This window comes from Anopheles funestus, chromosome 2RL (assembly GCF_943734845.2).
Source record: "Anopheles funestus chromosome 2RL, idAnoFuneDA-416_04, whole genome shotgun sequence".
In the NCBI taxonomy this organism is placed as follows: domain Eukaryota; kingdom Metazoa; phylum Arthropoda; class Insecta; order Diptera; family Culicidae; genus Anopheles; species Anopheles funestus.
This window is the reverse complement of record NC_064598.1, coordinates 12995200-13014354: the sequence shown is the minus strand read 5'-3', so window position 1 is coordinate 13014354 and position 19155 is coordinate 12995200. Positions and strand designations below refer to the sequence as shown.

Below are 19155 nucleotides of genomic sequence, written 5' to 3'. Positions count from 1 at the left end.
ATTTGGTTTCGTACCATTACCACCTGCGGAGAATGGCTTAGGCTTTTAAGATAGTTTCCCCCTCGCGCGCTTTTGGGAACAGCGCGCCGTTGAAAGCGAACGGAGTTAAATAAAGCAAAGAAAAAAAGGTAGCCATTCCGTTCGCTAGACAGCTTAGAGGCTGTCTGATTGATAGAAAAGCTCGCCTGGTTTTATCTGCACCACTAAGACAAGGTAAACTGACCTATCCGAAAGTTGAACAGGGGATGCGTAATAAAATTAACGATCCTACATGAAGCAGACGATCGTACTAGGATCGTTTTAAGCATGCCTTTTTGTTTTTTGTTTTATTTTAGTTTACTCCTCTTCGACCGACCATTTGCCATTCACCTTTCAGGATGGAATAAAATTGTCTTTACTTTGCGATCGCCGGTGATCGGAGTGTTACCTTCGCTAATTTTTTTTTGTTTTCGCCACAAAAGGAAAATTAAGCGCAAAAAGTGTTAGGGATTTCCAAAAATAAAAAAAAACTGAAAGGGAACCTTGTTTCGTTTTCAGGTTGAAGATGGTGGTTAGTAATTAACAGAATACGATGAGTGGCATCGATAGCCTTATCACGCACGGTGCACAGATTCGGATTTCAGTTGTTGTAGCGTTAAACTAGATGGGTTTTGTACAGTTTAAAATGTTACTCGACAGAGAAGACATAATAGACATGCTCTAGGGTGAAGGATTATTTCTATGATTGAAAATAGCTGGGACATGTGTGTTTGCGTCCATTGCGCCATCATTCAAAGCGACGAACCTTTCCTTTACGTCCCAAGAGCATTGATGTCTTTTGTTTATGTTTCTTCGTGTCATTCGTTGTACGATGCAAAATAAACCCAACGCAACGAAAACAAAACATGTTGTGTGGCAATGCGTCCAATGATATTTGAAAAAGTGTGTCTGCAAAAAAAAAAGATGCGAACCAAAAAAAAAAAGAATTGCAATATTCCATATAAAACCATTAAAAACGTTCTGCTGTTTTAAAAGCACCCAAAGTGGTAGAGATTTTAATCCCACAGCCTTGAACCAAACCGGTGAACGAACCGATCGCTGAAGGATGCAAAATGTGTTCCTTTCCACCGGCGAAACACTTTTCCTGCTTCTCATACGCCGGATGTATGTGCGGTTCGATCCGCTGCCCCAAAAAATGGAACACCGGAATTGATGGTTGAAATTAATAAGAGAGATCATTTTCACACAACCGATTACGGTGATGGTACTGTTTACTTTTATTTGAGGAGGGAATAAAGGTGACGGTTTTCGTTAAACGATCGAGCCAACGGTTGCCTAATAACGCCATGACATGAAACGGGATTCGCCTCTGCTTAGGAGATTTCCAAATTTATAGATTTTTTTTTTCATTATTTTTCATTCTTTTTTTTATTTAAAGAATTATTTGCGTGAAAAGGAACTTATTGCAACAATTTCGCATTAAAATAAAACAAATTTTTAAATTTTGCTAATTGCTCAAAAAATGGCAAGGGGTAAGCCTTATGAAATTTTCGAGTTGAAATTTTTTTTTAATTTTTTTTGTTATTTTTTATTCTTTTCTTCTTTTAAAGCATTATTTGAGTGAAAAGAAACTTATTGCAGCATTAAAATATATCACATTTAAAAATTTTGTAATATTACTTAAAAAAAAGCCTCAGGCTATACAGCCTTAGGAGGTTGGCATATTTATAGAAACATCTGAGACATCTATACAGGCATACAGACATCTGAGGGCATGACCGTCCAAGAAGAAAATGTAGCCATTGGTGCCATCTATCGACCACAGGTTAAAGATTAGAGATCCGTTGGATACCGACCGAGTTATAGCCAAAACTTAGTGCAAAAATGAGGAAAATTTTACATTTTCTCAAACAGGGTATGGAACTTGGTTCCTCGAATAACTTCTGACGCAGACATCTGAGAGCATGGCCGTCCGAGAAGAAAATGTAGCCATTGGTGCCATCTATCGATCACAGGTTGAAGATTGGAGATACGTTAGATACCGACCGAGTTATAGGCAAAACTTGGTGCAAACATGAGCCTTAGTAGATTGACAAATTTATAGATTTTTTGCAATATTTTTATTATTTTTTATCTTTTTTCAATTTAAAACATTATTTGAGTAAAAAGAAACTTATTACAACCAATTGGCATTAAAATAAATCAATTTAAATTTTTTTTGCAAAATTTCTCAAAAAAAAACGTAAGGGGTAAGCCTTATGAAATTTTCGAGTTGAAATTTTTTAAAAAAATTTTTCCTGATTTTTTATTCTTTTTTTAATTTAAATCATTATTTGAGCGAAAAGAAACATATTGCAACAAATTCGCATAAAAATATATCACATTTATAAATTTTGCTAAATTACTCAAAAATGAGGAAAATTTTACATTTTCTCAAACAGGGTATGGAACTTTGTTCCTCGAATAACTTCTGACACAGACATCTGAGGGCATGGCCGTCCAAGAAGAAAATGTAGCCATTGGTGCCATCTATTGACCACAGGTTAAAGATTGGCAATCCGTTGAATACCGACCGAGTTATAGGCAAAACTTGGTGCAAAAATGAGAAAAATTTTCATTTTTTATTCAATTTTTTGAATTTTTTATTATTTTTCGCTCTTTTTTTATTTCAACCATTATTTGAGTGAACAGAAACTCATTGCAACCCATTGGTATTAAAATAAATCAATTTAATTTTTTTTGCAAAAGTTCCCAAAAAAACGTAAGGGGTAAGCCTTATGAAATTTTCGAGTTGAAAATTTTTTAAATTTTTTTTTCAAATTTTTTATTCTTTTTTTAATTTAAAACATTATTTGAGTGAAAAGAAACTTATTTCAACCAATTCGGATTAAAATAAATCAATTTATAAAATTTTGCTAATTTCAAAAAAAAAATCTAAGAAAATAGGTAAAGTATTACAATATTTTAAGACAGATTCCGAAATGAGTCGTTAAACGAGCTGATTCCTAATAAAAAACTCATTCACTTTGACTCACTCACCAAACAGAGTTTTTATTCTCATCTCTAGACCGGACCTGCCTCGGACCTGCTAATACGCATTCACAGCCGCGAACTGCACAATTGTGCATCGTTAGGAGGGCTTTGTGACTATCACTTTGCGTTCATCAATGCTCCATTCGCCTGCTGCCCTACAGACCCAGTGTTGATTGCATTGTGGTTGCGTTTGTGGTTGAGGTCCAATGTGTTCCATTGCGAATGCCCTGGTAAACCCTTGCATGCTCAATCTTATAGGAAATATTTCATTTGTTGTGTGTGGATCTCTGGAATGGCAGCAGTACAATTCTGTGTCAGAAAGAAAAATTATTAAAGGTTGTCCTGAATGTTGATTTGATCGAAGATAATTGACATTGCTGAGGTCTAAAAAGTGCAATTCAAAAAATAAATCGTTCATCAAAATCTCTTTAATAATCTCTATCATCACGCAGCCTGGGAGTCCTTGCCGCTCGGGATGGGATTTGAAAAGTCTATTCTCAATTTCCATAAGATATTCTTCAAAATGTGACAAACACTTCAAGGGTTAGTGAAGAAATACCATGTTCCATCGGCACTTGGTGACGTATCGTTTTTTTTTACCTTTCTTCAATGGCAATTGTTTCGCTTTAATTGTCTCGTGTTTTAATGTTTGCCTTTATTTTCCATCGCGTTTGACTAATGGGTTATCCATTCCCTTTTCCAGTGTGTCAGGTGTGTCTTAGTAATGGATTTGTTTAAGTTCTTTTTGTTAGAAATAAGAGAACCAGTCATGGGTCTGGTAAAGCAATACGTGCTTAAGTGCAGAATGTTACAGGTGCTTTATTAATTCTTTAATCTTGTGGTGTTGAAATACGAACATTAATCTTATTGCTTCGATAGAACATCACGTTTCTTTAAGTAGTTACAAGCTTTTCCGTCTCTAGTCACTCCGCGAACATATTTTCCACCCTTCATTTTCCTTTCGACACGAAGATAAAACCGCCTCAACAATAAAAAAAAAACCCATAAAACCAGTTCGAAATAATTATGATTTTCCTAAAGCTCAGCGATGCTGCGAACGTACACGATCGGACCGAACACTCGCTTTACCGCCGTTTGCAATGGAATAATAGCGATTTGTCTTACCGAACGGTGGCACGATCTCGATGATTGTATTTTTGAGCAGTACATTCTTCTCCAAAGTCGGTGATGAAAGGTGGTGGAAGATCTAGTTTTTTTTACTGTCTGCTTTCGCTCTTAGCTTTATTGTTTGTTTCATTTCCCGCCAGCGGCAAGAGGATGTACATAAGCAACCCATACCGTACGAAACGTCGAAACTCGTGAACCATGGAAAAGCGTAAAATGACACCACAATTCTTGCAGCTTCACTATCGAATCGAAGTTGAAATGGAAAAGAAACATTCCGTCAAAGAGCAGATGATGGGGAAGGTATGATAGGGGATAGGGGAAGGAATCTTGTCGATGCAAGAAATAGACGACTTAGAGATAGCTTAAGCTGACGTAATGGCTAATGTTAATGAATGATAGTGTGATATAATTTGCTTTATCCCGAAGCAGTGCGATCTCTCCACTTTGAAGCAGTGCAAACCCGAACCCGGAGAAATTGCGGGTGGCCTTGCTGGGCCACTGTTTGCTTTTTTGGGGGGTGGGGAGTTTGCCAAAAGACTGGCCCGCGATCATTAAGAGATCTGCCGGTGGTGATTGGCTCGTCGGAGGAAGTGGTACCGACCGCGTCCGATAGGAGATAGTATCGTTATTATGCATTATTCATGCTTAAATTATACACCATTTGAATCGACGGTACAGCCGCACAACCCATCCAAACCATAAACCCAAAACAGTGCAGGAATTCGTGATTGCATTAGTAAAAATGTACTTTAAAACTGGGCTCGATAATTGCGTGAGATATAGCTCCCCCCACAACGACAGCCCCCTCGGTGGGGTGGTTTTTGTTTTTTGTTTAAACCAATCTTCTGTCATTTGATTTATTCTTTAATGGGTTGTTCGTGAAATTATAAGCAACCGGCGTTGAGCAACGATGGAACGGTAGTTGCTCGGTAAAGGTGGAAAGGTAATTAGAAGAGGCATGAAAAGACTTTCGGATAAGATCAGCCTTTTTCGGGTAAGGTGAACAAGATGCGATGGATAAGCTGATGGGATGCTTTTATTTTTGAATGGCTGGATGTTTCGGTGGTCTAGATTTATGGTAATTAAAATAGTTGTCAATCATCATCGCAACACGGCGTACTTACGATCGGGAATCGGTTTGATTGTTGGGTAAGAGATCTGAAGTGCATTCGCTAGAAGTATGTACGGCGCGTAACTTACACAACGCAATAACTTGCAGCTGATGAGGTCACCATCCATCCAATTATGGTCCTATTTTCCCTAGAAAGTGTCTTAATATTAGATTGAACATAGAATTAGACGCTTCTCCAAGGTGATTCTCACATAGTCATTATGGAAAAAATACCCAATCTTCCCCCCCCCTTTTGCTAGTAGCCGGGACGAAAGCTCTCTTCCGGCGCTTCTTCTCGTACGGTCGTTAATCCGTGCGAACTATCAAGTGTGCCCTCTTCGGTTTGGGGTTTGTTTGAAATGCGATTTAATTGATTGGCGCGATCGAACGTAACTGGCGCTGGCAAACTTCCGAAACGACGACAAGAGCCATTTCTTTTCCCCCCCCAAAAAGTGTTGAGGGACCCTTCAAGACAGGCGCAACGTGCCATGATACGCTCAATCAAACCGCTCTAGAAGTGTCGAGTGAGAAGCAGAGTTCGGACAACTTCATTCCGTGCCGGTTGGCTCATTAGTAAGGCTCATTCAGCGGCTCGCTCAATTGAAGTCGCCGTAATTATGCAATGCCGTGTACAGGGTACATACGGCAGCGACTCGGAACACTTGCCAATGCGCTGGTACCCAAATTCCACTTCCTGCACGATGGCTGCCATGAGGGGGGCCGTTTGATTGGCTGAAGAAGTACAACAACAACAAAAGGGGCCGGTGGTCGATTGTTGTTGAACTCGGAACCTCGACGTTTCTTTTCGGACACTACCGTGTGCCCGATGTCCGTCCTTTTGCGCATCGGCCTTGACGGTCTTGCAAGCTGTGCGGCTTACTCGGTGACTCGAGCAATAAGTTGAATTTAATTTGGGTACACTTTTTCTCCAATCTCTTCAATCCTCGTCTCTTTCACTGTGCGTGTCTCCTTCCTACCAAATCGCTCTTTCTACATCGTACCCCGCACGGACATGCACTTGACTCGGACTCGGCTCGAAGAAGACGGCAGAAACTGTACCGTCAAGGTCTGGCAAATGGCACGGTTTGGATTAAGGTTGGTCGGACGAAACTCCTGCGGGCCCAATTTCCCTTTCAAAGCCCGTTGTTCGATTGTCCGAGATGACATCTTTCACCTGCTGGTGGCGCGTGTTAACCGTGACACTCCTTTTTTGCTGCCTGAGGAGCGAAGCTACTCTTCATCTGATGGTGAACCGGTGTTGGGGTCAGATTTAGATGTAGAGCCACTTAACGCAACACCAATAGATCGATCGATAGATCTATTTATGCCACCGCAAGTGGTTAAAAATCAGGTGCTACCAGGCTTTGGTTTGGGAAAGCTGGCGCGTCGTAGCTGAAGTGGTTCACCATCGGACATCAAGCAATACTTGAACAAATCTTGACGCCTTTCCGCGTGTTGAAAACGTTGGACAAAACTTACTAATGGATCGAAACACTTCATGTCTCTGGTTCGTGCTGTGGTAGAAGTGGCGCGTGACACTGATCCTCAAGAGATGTTTTACTGTGTTTACCGAGGACTTCTTCTGTTGCTAGCCGATCCTCTTTGGCTCTGTTCTAAAATCCTACCACGCGATGCCTTCGGCTAGCTGCGGGACACCAAGTGAAGGGAACGATCCATCGTAGGAAGCAAAAACGGTCATACGGCAGTTACCACGGGGCACTACTAGACACGAACGTAACAACAGCTGCGGAGGCAGTGCGTAGTGCCGTGTGCGGTGTATGTAATTATGCAAGGTCAAGCGGTTAAGACTCTCGCTTTCAAACGGCAACTCCGGCAGCTACGTACGAATTTTGTGTTTGACCTGTTGCCTCCGCGTTGCCGGTCTGCCGGTGAAGCTTAAGATTGATGGAACAAAGTGATGATTTGCGTAGCGGATCAGGTCCGCCAAATTCGGTCGAACGAGGGTCGAAACGGCTCGTTCACCGTGCCGTTGTTTGGCTGTCGGCGGGGAAATTGGTGTACAGTCGCTTTCAACCGGAGCCATACGGTTAACCCGGTTGTTTTTTTTTTCGGGGTGCCCTACACTCGTAACCCCTTAAATCAGTTCAGTGGGCAAACGGAGGTCTCAACAACCGCGTCCGGCCCGGCCAGGCAGACACACTTCAGGCAGACGAGACCTAGCGGTTCATCTCGCACAACACGCGGGAAACGTTGTGGCGTGTTTGGAGTTATGTAAATTCTTCCCCCCAGCGTACGTATCATCCGCTAGATTTAGACCGAATCGAATGTGGCTGAACCCAGCGGCACACGAGAGGATACAGCAGCACCCATGCAACCCATCATCCATAGGACGGCGTAAAATCGATTTATTCTGCTTCTTGTCAAGGGGCTGCAGTTTTATATGTTCAGCGCCATGATGACGTCTGGTCGTCACGGCACTAGGAATCGGACATACTCGGATATCTTCTGCCAATTTCGTACCTTTGTTTCGCCGTTTCGCATTGGTAGAAGGTTTTGATTGAATTGTTGGATGCCGTTTGGAAACTTGGTAGCTTGGTGGAAACCTTTACCGACCGACTGAAGACTGACAGTTTGCGCGGCGTTATTCAATCCGAACGATTACATCCGTGGTCTGACGAGCGCGAAGTTGGAAGATCTCTGCCTTTACCCTCCTCATCGGCTGTGGACCAACTATCCCGTGAGGTCGCGATTCGATCTGGCATAAATGGCATCAGAACCAAAGTCAAACAGTATGGGCCACCATTAGGGTTGCTCCCGCTCGTAGTCATTCATATAAATCTAATTCAACTACAGAGGGAAATGTACGTAATGCGCTTCGAAAGTCCACTGGCAGAAGATTGCAATAGTGGCGTGGACCGCTTTTTCCTGCCGCTTGCAAGACGATAAGTGCTATTGAAGGGCGACCTTTAGCAAAAGCTGCATGTCCGTGTGAAACTCTTTGTTTGCATAACCGAGAGGAAGTCGGGTAAAGGATCATTCGAAAAGCATCATCTAGAGAAATGCAATACTTCTATGCAAATGCTTGAATGGGAGCAATTTTATCGTCGATGGAACAGTCCAGAAAGTCGTATGCTTGGAAGTGGAAGTACTGTTCTACGGTGTGTACGAATAAAGAAATAAATAAAAAGAGAAGGATTCTTCTTTAAAAAGGTCAATACAAATTAATTGATGATAAAATCACAACCAACCAAAAAAGTCTTATTGCGCTTGTGCGATAAAAGGGCAGATCGCACGTTGTGAATGTAAATGGCAACAAATGTGTCACAAAATTAGAAGGTGTTTGACCCTGATAGTGTTTCTGGTACAAACTCCATTTGGACATGAATACCCATCGGTGTAAAGTATAGTAAAAGAGCAATCAAAAGCTCACCGAAAAGAATGTATCCGTTGGCATTGGAATGTAATCAATCAAGCACCATCGCGTAACGTCAACTTGATTAGCCAAACCGGTCGTATAAACGGGCGAGCATTTAGTACATACCGCCTATTGCTAGTGCTGCTTAGTGGCTTATCTCATATGGGAAGGAAAAAAAACAGTAAAAACACCTAAGCACACATTAGCTGTAGCTGTTATTTCATAACACATTAATGGTAGCTTTTTTTTGTCCCGTTTAGTCTACCTCCATGCTATGCTAAATCGTTGGGTTGACGGGACGGGATAGTCTTCATAACGCACATTCCTCGATGTAGTATCGCGTATCCGCACGAGGCACTACAAATCTTCCCTCCACTGTTGGGTACTGTTGGCTGGCTGGCGGAAGAGACTGGTTACCTTTCACCAAACAGTGTGACACAAACACAGACATTTAAACACAACGCAAGACGGTGGCGGCCTATCAGGCCAGTTTCCTCTCGGTAATTTGATGAAGAATCGCCGAGAACCTATGGCCCGGCGCGCACATGGCGGTGAGAAAGTGAAAAAAACGCTTTCCGTTTCGATCGCTACTGTTGAGTTTGGGGTAATTTTTCCACCGCACGTTCCATCCTCTAACCCTCCGGTATGGCCTTGACGGGATTACATTATCGCATTTGTCAGTACCGATTAGCAAAAGCTATCCAGCTTAATCTGACCGTTTGTTTATTGGGTATATGGTGATTGGTTATCTTCGTATCTCGTCGTCTGTAACTATCCACACAGGACATCTTCCTATCTTACTGCGCGTGACAGCAATGATCTGCCCGTTCCATCCAGTACCTTCCTTAAGCCTCGCGAAATTAAATCCACATTGCAGAAAGGGTGGTGGATCTCAGCGCGGATTTTGGGCATTGCGGTTTACTGATCGGTGCGCGAATGTTCCGACAACAGCAGCAGCGGCAAAAAAACGCAAACCCCGTAAAACGATGGAAGGTTTCCCAGTCGTGGGTCGTGGGTTTCCATTCGTTCGTGTGCCCGGAGAAGGGCTATGGGCTTTGGTGGTGTGCGCCATTTAGCGGATGCGCTACGATGAATGGCGTCCGAACTCATCTTCCACGACCGGTGTCCGCGAGCTGAAGGCGCTGAGCGTTGCCGATCGTGGTGTGCGTGCCTGGTTTGTTTCGGGTGTGGGGGGATGCTACCACTCTCAGGCTCATCGTGGTGGCTTCGGATGCTGATGAGCCGCTACGGTGCTGTCGGATGCGCTAGTATAAATAATCATTGCACTTCAAGACACGGCAACAGTTTCAAATTGTGCATTGTTCCAGCAGCATCAGCCAGCATAGCATAAGCGCCGCCTAATACCAAGCACTGGTGGAATCGTGTGTAGTGTTCTATTTGTGGTGGTTTCGAAAACTTAAAACGATACGCACGATGAAGGTGTTCATAGTGTTAAGTGTGGTACTGGCGTACGCCGCCGCTCGTCCGGAAGCTGGATTTTCGTCCTACTCGGCTCCGTCGTTCACATCGGTCGGAGACTTTGGTGGTTCGTACTCAGGTCCGTAATTGTGAATGGTTAAAGTTATTTAGTGAGGAAATTTCAAGACGTAACAGTACATGAAATCGTTCGGATATAAGGATTAACTGCGATTAAAGATGATAAACTAGCTGCTCGTTCCAAAACAAAAAACCCAATGTGCTTAAGACTATTTCTTCATCGATTCCGTGCAACACTCAATACTAAAGTTCTTCGTTTTTCACCAAACAGGTAGTAGCTCTAGCTCCGGATACAACTACAACCCTGCTCCACAAATCGTCCAAAAGCACATCTACGTGCATGTGCCACCGCCAGAGAAGGAAGAGGTCCACTATCCACGCGTTACCCCGGTAGCACCGCCCCAGAAGCACTACAAGATCATCTTCATCAAGGCCCCGAGCCCACCGGCCCCGAAGGCACCGATTATCCCGGTTCAGCCACAGAACGAAGAGAAGACTCTGGTCTACGTGCTCCACAAGAAGCCCGAGGAACCGCAGGACATTGTCATCCCGACTCCACCACCGACCAAGCCAAGCAAGCCGGAGGTGTACTTCATCAAGTACAAGACCCAGAAGGAGAAGCAGCCAACCGAATACGGACCCCCCGGTCACTCCCCCGGACCGTACTAAATCATGCAGTAGGATTCGTGGCACCATCCCATGGTGATGCTGCAAAAATCCCCATTCTGGGCCAGTACATTCTACACCGCACACCCATACACGACGACACCACATCATCCAGGAGATCATGCATTTCTGCCGTACAACGAAGGACTCACGAGATTAGTCGATCGAGGCGATCACTCGATCGGAAGCTAACTGCTACCTTCCTGACGTTGTGGCTTCTAGCGCAATCGACCGGAACGGCGGGCAGTTGGTGCTTGTATATAGATCATGTAATGCTTTGTTTTTTCACATTTATCGTTTTCTATGATTCACTATTTCTTCCCATCTGCTGTACTTTAGAAAAGAGAACAAATAGAAAGATAACAAACACGATAGCGAAAGGATTGTAGTCCAACGGTAGGAGTAGTTGGAACGGTTTCGAGCTGGCAGATAAAAAAAAAGCAGGAAGATAGAGAGAGATATAAAGGGGAAAGGAAAAAATGGACAAGAAAAAGAACGAGAGAGAAAGCCATAGTCGTTACCATTTGTTATTTATTACTGTAAGGATATTGCATACACTGAGCGTGCGTTTCCATAGCTCCGTTCCGGCAACGGACATTAGATCACCCGGACGAAGTGTGGCGCAACTCAAGTAGAATAAAAAAAAATAACGGTGACAAATTTTTTATTTAAACAAAACTCTAACCGTGTTTTCATCGTGTACATTATATCACCAGTAAGTGCGTTAATGGGGGTTTCTTTTACCATGTTTACCTAGTGCAATTGAGTTTTGAAGTGCGGAAGCGTAAGAGGTCAAAAGGCACCATACGGTACACGACGTCAATCTGCACGAGACCTTCGGCAGTGAGGCTGAGTGCTTCGAGATGCTTCGCAATGTAACATGGTTTTGGAATGTGGTTTTGTTTTGATTCGCTTGCGGGATTTAACTGCATTAGGAAGATCGAGTGGAGTAACAAAAAGCGAACCGATCATACGTGACGACATGGCATGTCAAGGAAAAGTGTAATTTCTATTACTCAAACCAGTTTGGCGAGCAAAGTCGATCGAAATGTAACGAAATCAAGAGTGGGAACGAGAATTGATGGAAGCGATATTCTATTTTGCAGATTGGTACCACTTTTCGGACACTTCGTGCGTGTGTTGTGTCGTGCTGATGGATGTTCAAGGATAGATGGAGATTGGAATTGAAAATTTGGAAAACCCCAGAACTGTGGATGCCAATCGTTCAAATCGTAGGAAAATTAAAAGTGTGGGCTTTTATGATGTTTAAGCCTCTTTTGACGAATCGGTAACTATAACAATTTTGAAAAGATTATCGGGGTAACGATTTGAACTAACAAATCAAAACATTCCCATTAAATTAATAAGTTTAAGGAAGTTTTTAAGTGTGTCACTGATCGTTCAGTTGTTGAGTAATTACTGTTCAGCTGTTGGCAGTCTTGAGGGTCACTCAAAGTGGGCAAAATGATGGATTAACTTTCAACTAGTTTACCTTCAGCTTGTATGCTTTAGCGAATTGATAATCGAACCAAAGCTTGTTCAGCTCCAATTCAAGTACAGGTCATCATGCAAGAGCAAACGAGAAGTCTCCAAATTTTACCAGTTACATATATTTTATTACTTCCCAAAGAGATAGAAAGAAAGGCAAAATAAAACGGTTAAAAAAGGAACAAAAAGAGTGCGTTCGCTCGATTGATCGAAACCGAATGTATTCGGTTATCTGGCACCTGTTGCGCCCAAACAAACACCTCGAACACGTGACTTTGAATGGGTAATTTGTGCTTGCAGAATGGGAAAAGAGAGACGATAAAACATTAGGATGATTAACGCGCCTTTCAGTCCCGAGGCGTAGAGCGAGAAGGCGAAGTAAATTGGCATTGCAAAGAGGTAGTGTAAGGCAACAAAAAGAAGATTGCAAGCACAACAACCAAAACCAACAACCGGGGAGATGCCTCGATGATTGTCAGAGCTCCACTTCATCACCATCGTCGTCCGAGGCGACAAATCGTGGCCAATTCGCACCACTAATTACATACCATTCGAGCAGAGCGAGGGAATACCCGGTCCGCGGTACCGAAGAACATCAACATTATCAACGTGTGAAGGAAACTCCTGGTAAGGACAGACACTGGGAAGGCTATCGGAGTACCTTCCCATACATTCTCTTTCGCCGGATCGGATCATCGTTATCGATCATACGGTCCCTTTCACAACGGTCCCGTTCCTTGGTGGTACGCAACTACGACCACTAACAATGAGCCTGAGTGCGACTGCTCATGTAGATTGCATAATGTCACTGCCAGTAAATGGAGATGAAACGGAGGTTTGAGAAATTTGTTGTTTGTGTTTTATTAACATCCAGTAGACGGATCTGGCATTGGAACACACCCTTCTCACTCTCTTCGGGAGGTGGTTCTTAAACGAGCTAAAGAATCTAAGGTTTCTACAACTAAAGAACATGCGTTCTCCCTTTCTATCACCTAGAACACGTTCGACACAAATGCATCCAGAGTTCCTCCAACGGACAAAGGAGTGCTGTTAGTTTTGCTACACTTTCCGCAGGACTTTTTGGAACCACGCTGGCGGCTGCTAGTACTACCGGAGCCGGAACTGGAGCTTGATGCTACACTGCCCGATCCTCCAGTAGAATATCCGGACAGACCAATGTTGGTGACTTTAATGCTCTGAGCCTTATGCCCACCGTGGCTGCTAGCCGTACTGCTAACGTAGGACGATGAGGGTGCGGCCGAGGATGAAGATGCCACGGAATGGACAGTAGTCACTTTAAGCGGTGCTGCTGTCGTGCTATGGTACGATCCTTCCGAAACGACGATCGGGGCAAAGCTATTACCAAGCGATCCACCATACCCGGAGAGATCGCCCACTTCGAAGCCACCTCCAGAGCTGCTAGCACTGCTTCCACCGAAAGAGCTGGATGAGTGCTGTTCCTCGTGATGGTACGAATGTTGGTGTTCTTGCTTCTTGGTCTTGTACTTGATGAAGTACACTTCCGGTTTGCTGGGCTTTGAAGTCGCTGGCGGTGGTACGACAATTTCCTGTTCCAGCTCGGGCTTCTTGTGAAGCACGTAGACCAATGTTTTCTCCTCGTTGACTGGCTGCTGAGGTAGAACCACCTTGCTAACGGTCGGTGGGGATGGTGCCTTGATGAAGATGATCTTGTAGTGCTTCTGCTTGGTGTAGGTTGGCAGTATCACTTTCTGGTGAATTTCTTCCTTCTCTTCTGGTGCGACGTGTACGTAAACGTGCTTATGGACTTCCTCCTTCACTACGGGCTGTTGTACGTAGTGTACGGATGCTTCATGGTGAGCATGATGGTGCTGCTGTTGGTGAGCCTGCTGATGCTGGTGTACGTTTGTAAAGTACTCGATCTGTGGCTCAACGTGATGATGCACCTGATGTTCGACCGCCTGATGATGTTGGTGGTGCTGTTGTTGTTGTTGATGCTGTTGTTGCTCCTGGTGCTGGTAGTGGTAGTGGCTAGAACCGGAAGAACCACTAGACACGGATGCTTGCGAGTGAGCTACTGGAAGCGACGATTCGTGCTGATGATGTCCGGAAGAAGCACTCAGATAGGATGAGGTTTCGGAGTGAGCGGGGGCTTGTGGTGCGAAGAAGTGCACCTGGCTGTGCTGGTACGGAGACAGCTGCTCGTGCTCAGGTTCTTCACAATCATCCACAGTACTGGTGCCGGACGCACTCGTGCCAGACGCACTCGTGCCGGAATTAAACAGAACACTAGCACTCGAGGTAGCAGAATGGCCGGAACTGGAAACATGCGGTGTGTAGTAACTATAACCTTCCGGTCTTGCACTAGCTAGCGCTAACACTAACGCACTTAACACTACAAAATGCTTCATTGTACGATGGCACGTTATAGCACGATCAAACGAGAAACAATTTAAGTCACCGATGACTTGCTCACTGTTTGCCGCACACGTCTAGATCACCGTTCCACTGCTATACTATCGATTCGGTACGACCGATGCCGCCAACGTATGCCAACGGACACTCCCTGGGTACTGTCCAAAAAAAGGCACAACTGCTCCAGTTTTATATGGCGCACCGAATTCACCGTCCGCACATGTCCTCCGATCCGACGGCCACATCGAAAACAGATTATCACCCGCTCGGAGCAGGTTCGGAATTTCTTTGCCCCTTTTTCTTCGATCTCGGAAGGACATCATGGTCAGCTTCGGCTCAGACATTACATAATAACCACCCAGTCGTTTGGACGAACTTGCCCCCAAAAAACAAAAACTAAAGCAAAATATGCGAGTAAACGAAACGCAGTATCAGCGGTTTCGGGTGTACGTACCCGTGGTCAGGCCTTCCTGCTTGCTCCTCGCGAGCCCTCGGGGAGGCTTGACCAAATTAACCGAGCGCCGACAATTCCAAGTCGGGGCTTCGCGCCCACGGACAACGCATTCCTGTCGAGCAGGCAGGACTGATTGGTTTCCCGCTTCTTTGCAATCGAAATCGAAAGCAAAATGAGCGAACCGATTACGAGCAAGGAAAGTAAGTGCATTCGAAAGACAAATGTCCGATCGGCCGGTGAACACCGATGGAGGAGCTCTGCAACGAGTTGGCACTAATTTATCTTTTGTTTTCCCTTTTGTGCAGTCTTCTCAAGAAAGGTTTCGTTTTCCGTCACCCAATAAGGGCTTGTTTGGGGTCAATCCTGTGGAGTCTGGGTGTGGATTAGCTGTTGGAGGTCAGATCGGAAACTGCTCGGGTCGTCTGGTGCGATGACATGGAAGGTTAAGCTCTGCAAGGCTCTTCAGTGGCAGCAGAGCATAGCCAGTGACCGGGCGTATGTCCAGTAATGTGTCAGCTTTATCAAATAAATAAATTGAATGCAACGCATTTGCTTTGCGTCGAGTCAATCAACCGATTACACATAACGTGTTCTATTGTGAAACGCATTAGTTTGTGTCAAATGGAGCCGTCGATTGAGTGCATACGTTTGATTGTGTTTGATTTATGGCGCACACTCGGTGAGCCGGTCAAATCTTACGAGGTCACCTCTCACCTGTCACCGGTCTCTCCGGCCTTTCTTCGTTTGCGCTGGCACAGTAGTGATCGTACCGGTGCTACTGGGGCCCGTAGATGACGCGTTTCTAGGGTAGGAATCAGTAGGCAAAATTCGAAAGGCAATACTTTCTTCTGTTGCCATGAATTTGGCAAACATGACGTAAGATCACACCGGTTCTTATTATTTTCCGTTCCCTTTTTTGTGTGTGTGCAACTCGGGACGATCTTAAGAACGATCTTGCATAACGCGCTGGTGATCCTTTCGAACAACGAAGCAGGGAACCAGGGAAGATTGAAAGTTTGTGGGACCGCTCACATGATGATTTTTTGTTGTCTCGTTTTACTGGTGATCCAGATGGAGATAGTGTAGTGGCCTTGGGAAATCGTGTTTTCTCATTCAGTATCGCGCACAACTGGTAAAAGTGGTCTGGCCTCGAACCGTATACCGGTCTACTGATGCTGGCGAGCAGAGCAAACAGTTGTCGTATGGAATGGATTTACGATGGTGATAATATCCAATTGTAATGGTGAGATGTTGAGTAGGAGATGCATCAACAGTAAAGTGTTTGGTATGATTAAGAAAAAACTGCAGGTGAATGTAACGTGTGGTGGAATTCTGCAAAACATATTTATCGTTTTATGACTCAGGTCAGTCTCGATTGGACTGGTGAAGAAAGCGCATTACGACCTTCCCGCCGGGCATATTTTAGGGTCGACCGGTTACAGAAGACAAAAAAGGAAGAAATCGTACGAAACTGTCCGTTCTTGCAGGTGGACTTCCGATGGGGTGGAGCGATACATAATTGCCAAGAAGTGGGAAACGAGAGCGAACATTTAATTACCGGTGTCTCGACGTCTTTGCTTACAGCTTTTCCGTGCGCCGTCCCTGAAATTACAGCATGCCGGCCCCAGTTCAATGAGGTGAAAAGTGGTAAATTGTGGCCTTCGATTGTGGCCGCTCATTCTTGACCACCCGCACTATCCTGCTTGACGGTAATTTGATTCGAAGCCACAAGGTCGTTCTGGTCGCTTTCCGAACCCGGTCAACATGCAACGGGCATGCCCGATTGGTATCGGTACGGGCAAGCGAGCATGTAAAAAAGGGTATCGAATAGAGCAGCGCACGGTGAATGCGATCTGCTCCAAGAATAGCTAACCTCGTTTTGCGGTGTTCCGTTGCGTAGCGCTGCGTTCCGGTGTCATCTGGTGGGCGCGCGCTTGGCCGATGATGCGTCGAAACGGCGTCCTGACGTTCGAACAAACCCGCCGATTGTCTCGAATGGCGACAAGCAACAGGTATACGTACAATTTTGTCCCAGTTTCTTCTCCGGGGAACGGTTTCCCATTCCCGGCCATGTTACTTGTATCGACACCAACGAATGGCGCCATCCATATCCGTAACACGGCAGCTCGAAACGGTACGCGGGTGCTGTTGCGAAACGTGCGTCCGATCTGTGGCGCACATTGTGCCTGGCGATGATTGGAATAGAACGAGCTCGTAAAAATGTGTCTTGTTCCAATGGGAAGCCAATAAAACTAGATGCTTCACAGCTTTTCGCAAACCGAACATGATGTGCGTAACGGAATGTGTTTGTGCGGAAGCCAGGATCTGCCAGTGTATGGGACCTAATAATATCTCAAGACACCGATCCGATCCAGTCGCTAACTGCAAGAAATGGCTTAACTATTCGTCATTTGTTGCAAATTTGCCTCAACGTATTTGCGTCCATCATGCGCGGTGATCATCACTTGATCGATGTTTCGCATCAAGTGCGAGACAAAAACCGGGCCGAAGATCCCGTCAATCGAGTTTCGGCAACGAGGAAAAAATGCAGCCCGGCGTGAAATGAAAATATCGTCGAAATATCTAGGTTATGGTTTCCCGTGCGATGCAACCCAAAGGGATGAAATCCCAGCCGCTCGGGATCGGACGCCGGCAGGGCCGGGCAGGTCGGTAGGATATCGTCATAAAATTTTGACCGAACCGTACATTTTCCGCACCCAATTTACATTGCTCGCACGGTGGTAGACTTGACATTTCGGACCGGCCGGATCGTGTCACGCCATGCCACCGCGAGAACGGTCGCTGACGGGTGCAGAGATCGGTCGCTGCAAATTGAGCGGAAATAAAAGATTGTCATCAACCGTACACCAGAATCTATGTGCGGGCCTGTCCTTGCGCAGAGATGAAAGTCCACGGCGCAAAGGCTTGTCTTGGAAGACGAGGAGAAACCACCGTACGGAGTAGTTGGGAATTGGGCGCGAAAATAAACACCCAGGAAATCCTGGGTGCAACGTTTTGCGGCTCGGTTTCGAAAGTGCCAAGACACGCAGTCACTCTAGCCTGATTGGCGCAGGGCAGTACACTTCAAACGTCATCAGCGGCGGTTACGGTGCGACAGCTGAATGCATCAGTGAAAGGTACGAGAAGATACAGAACAGTTGGTTTTTTTTGGCTGGGGCTGACAGGTTGGTCGATGTAGCCAAAACCTGTCAACGGTACGAGCGGTAGCAGAAGCCCTTTTTGGCAACTTCGCTGGGAGAGGAAGAGGAACACGAGTTGCGTAATTTGGAGCGTACCTTGTTACCTGCGTGCGAGGCGCTCTAGTGCAGTTGTCCGAAATCGAAAGTCCCGAAAGTCCCGAAAGTTCCGAAAGTACACGCAGCTCAGTAATGCCGTTCCATTCATCTTGCCGATGCTTATCGGGGAAGTTCTTTACGGCTTATCAGGGCTTCGTTACCGAGAGATTTACCCGACGGCTATACACTTCTCCAATCGGAGAAGGAATTATGTCGGATGAGATTATTACAACGGTCCGATGATCGGTTTCCAATCGTGGAGACACACGCACACCAAAAAACAAAAATCCGCAGGGTACCATTCATCTTCAGCGTTCCTCAAGTTCGTGCGCGTTGGAATCGATTCAACAAGTTGTCAGCAAAAATAATGTTATTGTTATTTATGAGACAGCTTAATTTGAAAGCCAAATTTAACTCGTTAACTTCGCTCGGGTACCATTGCTTTGGTTGGTTTATGCGAACATAAATTGTACGGCGAATTGTATGCATAAAAACGTAATGGAGTGCATCTGTTTTGAATCAGTCCGGTGCAGGCTCGGGTTGATTATACTCGTGGTAGGATTTTTGCGTTGTTCGTGTGTAAATTACCTTTAACACTTTTATTTGTCCAGAGGTTAACAGTAAAGCCGGTAGCATCAGGGGTCAGGGACAGGATCATAGAATAGCTATTTCTTGTCGATCGTTTGATTAACGTATGACAAACGAATGGATGATCTTTTCTTCTTAATTGCCA

At 45.0% G+C, this 19155-nt stretch overlaps 2 protein-coding genes across 2 annotated transcripts; one reads left to right on the top strand and one right to left on the bottom strand.

The window, feature by feature from the left end:
• Positions 1–9918: 9918 nt before the first annotated feature.
• LOC125765169 (uncharacterized) lies at positions 9919–11463 on the top strand. The gene is made up of 2 exons (XM_049430082.1): positions 9919–10185; positions 10396–11463. The coding sequence occupies exons 1-2, from the start codon at positions 10062–10064 to the stop codon at positions 10791–10793; spliced, it is 522 nt and encodes a 173-aa protein (XP_049286039.1). The 5' UTR covers positions 9919–10061; the 3' UTR covers positions 10794–11463.
• On the bottom strand, positions 11374–14850 carry LOC125765054 (homeotic protein female sterile-like). The gene has a single exon (XM_049429913.1). It carries the CDS (start codon positions 14666–14668, stop codon positions 13271–13273), a length of 1398 nt encoding a protein of 465 aa, XP_049285870.1. The 5' UTR covers positions 14669–14850; the 3' UTR covers positions 11374–13270.
• Positions 14851–19155: the final 4305 nt, after the last annotated feature.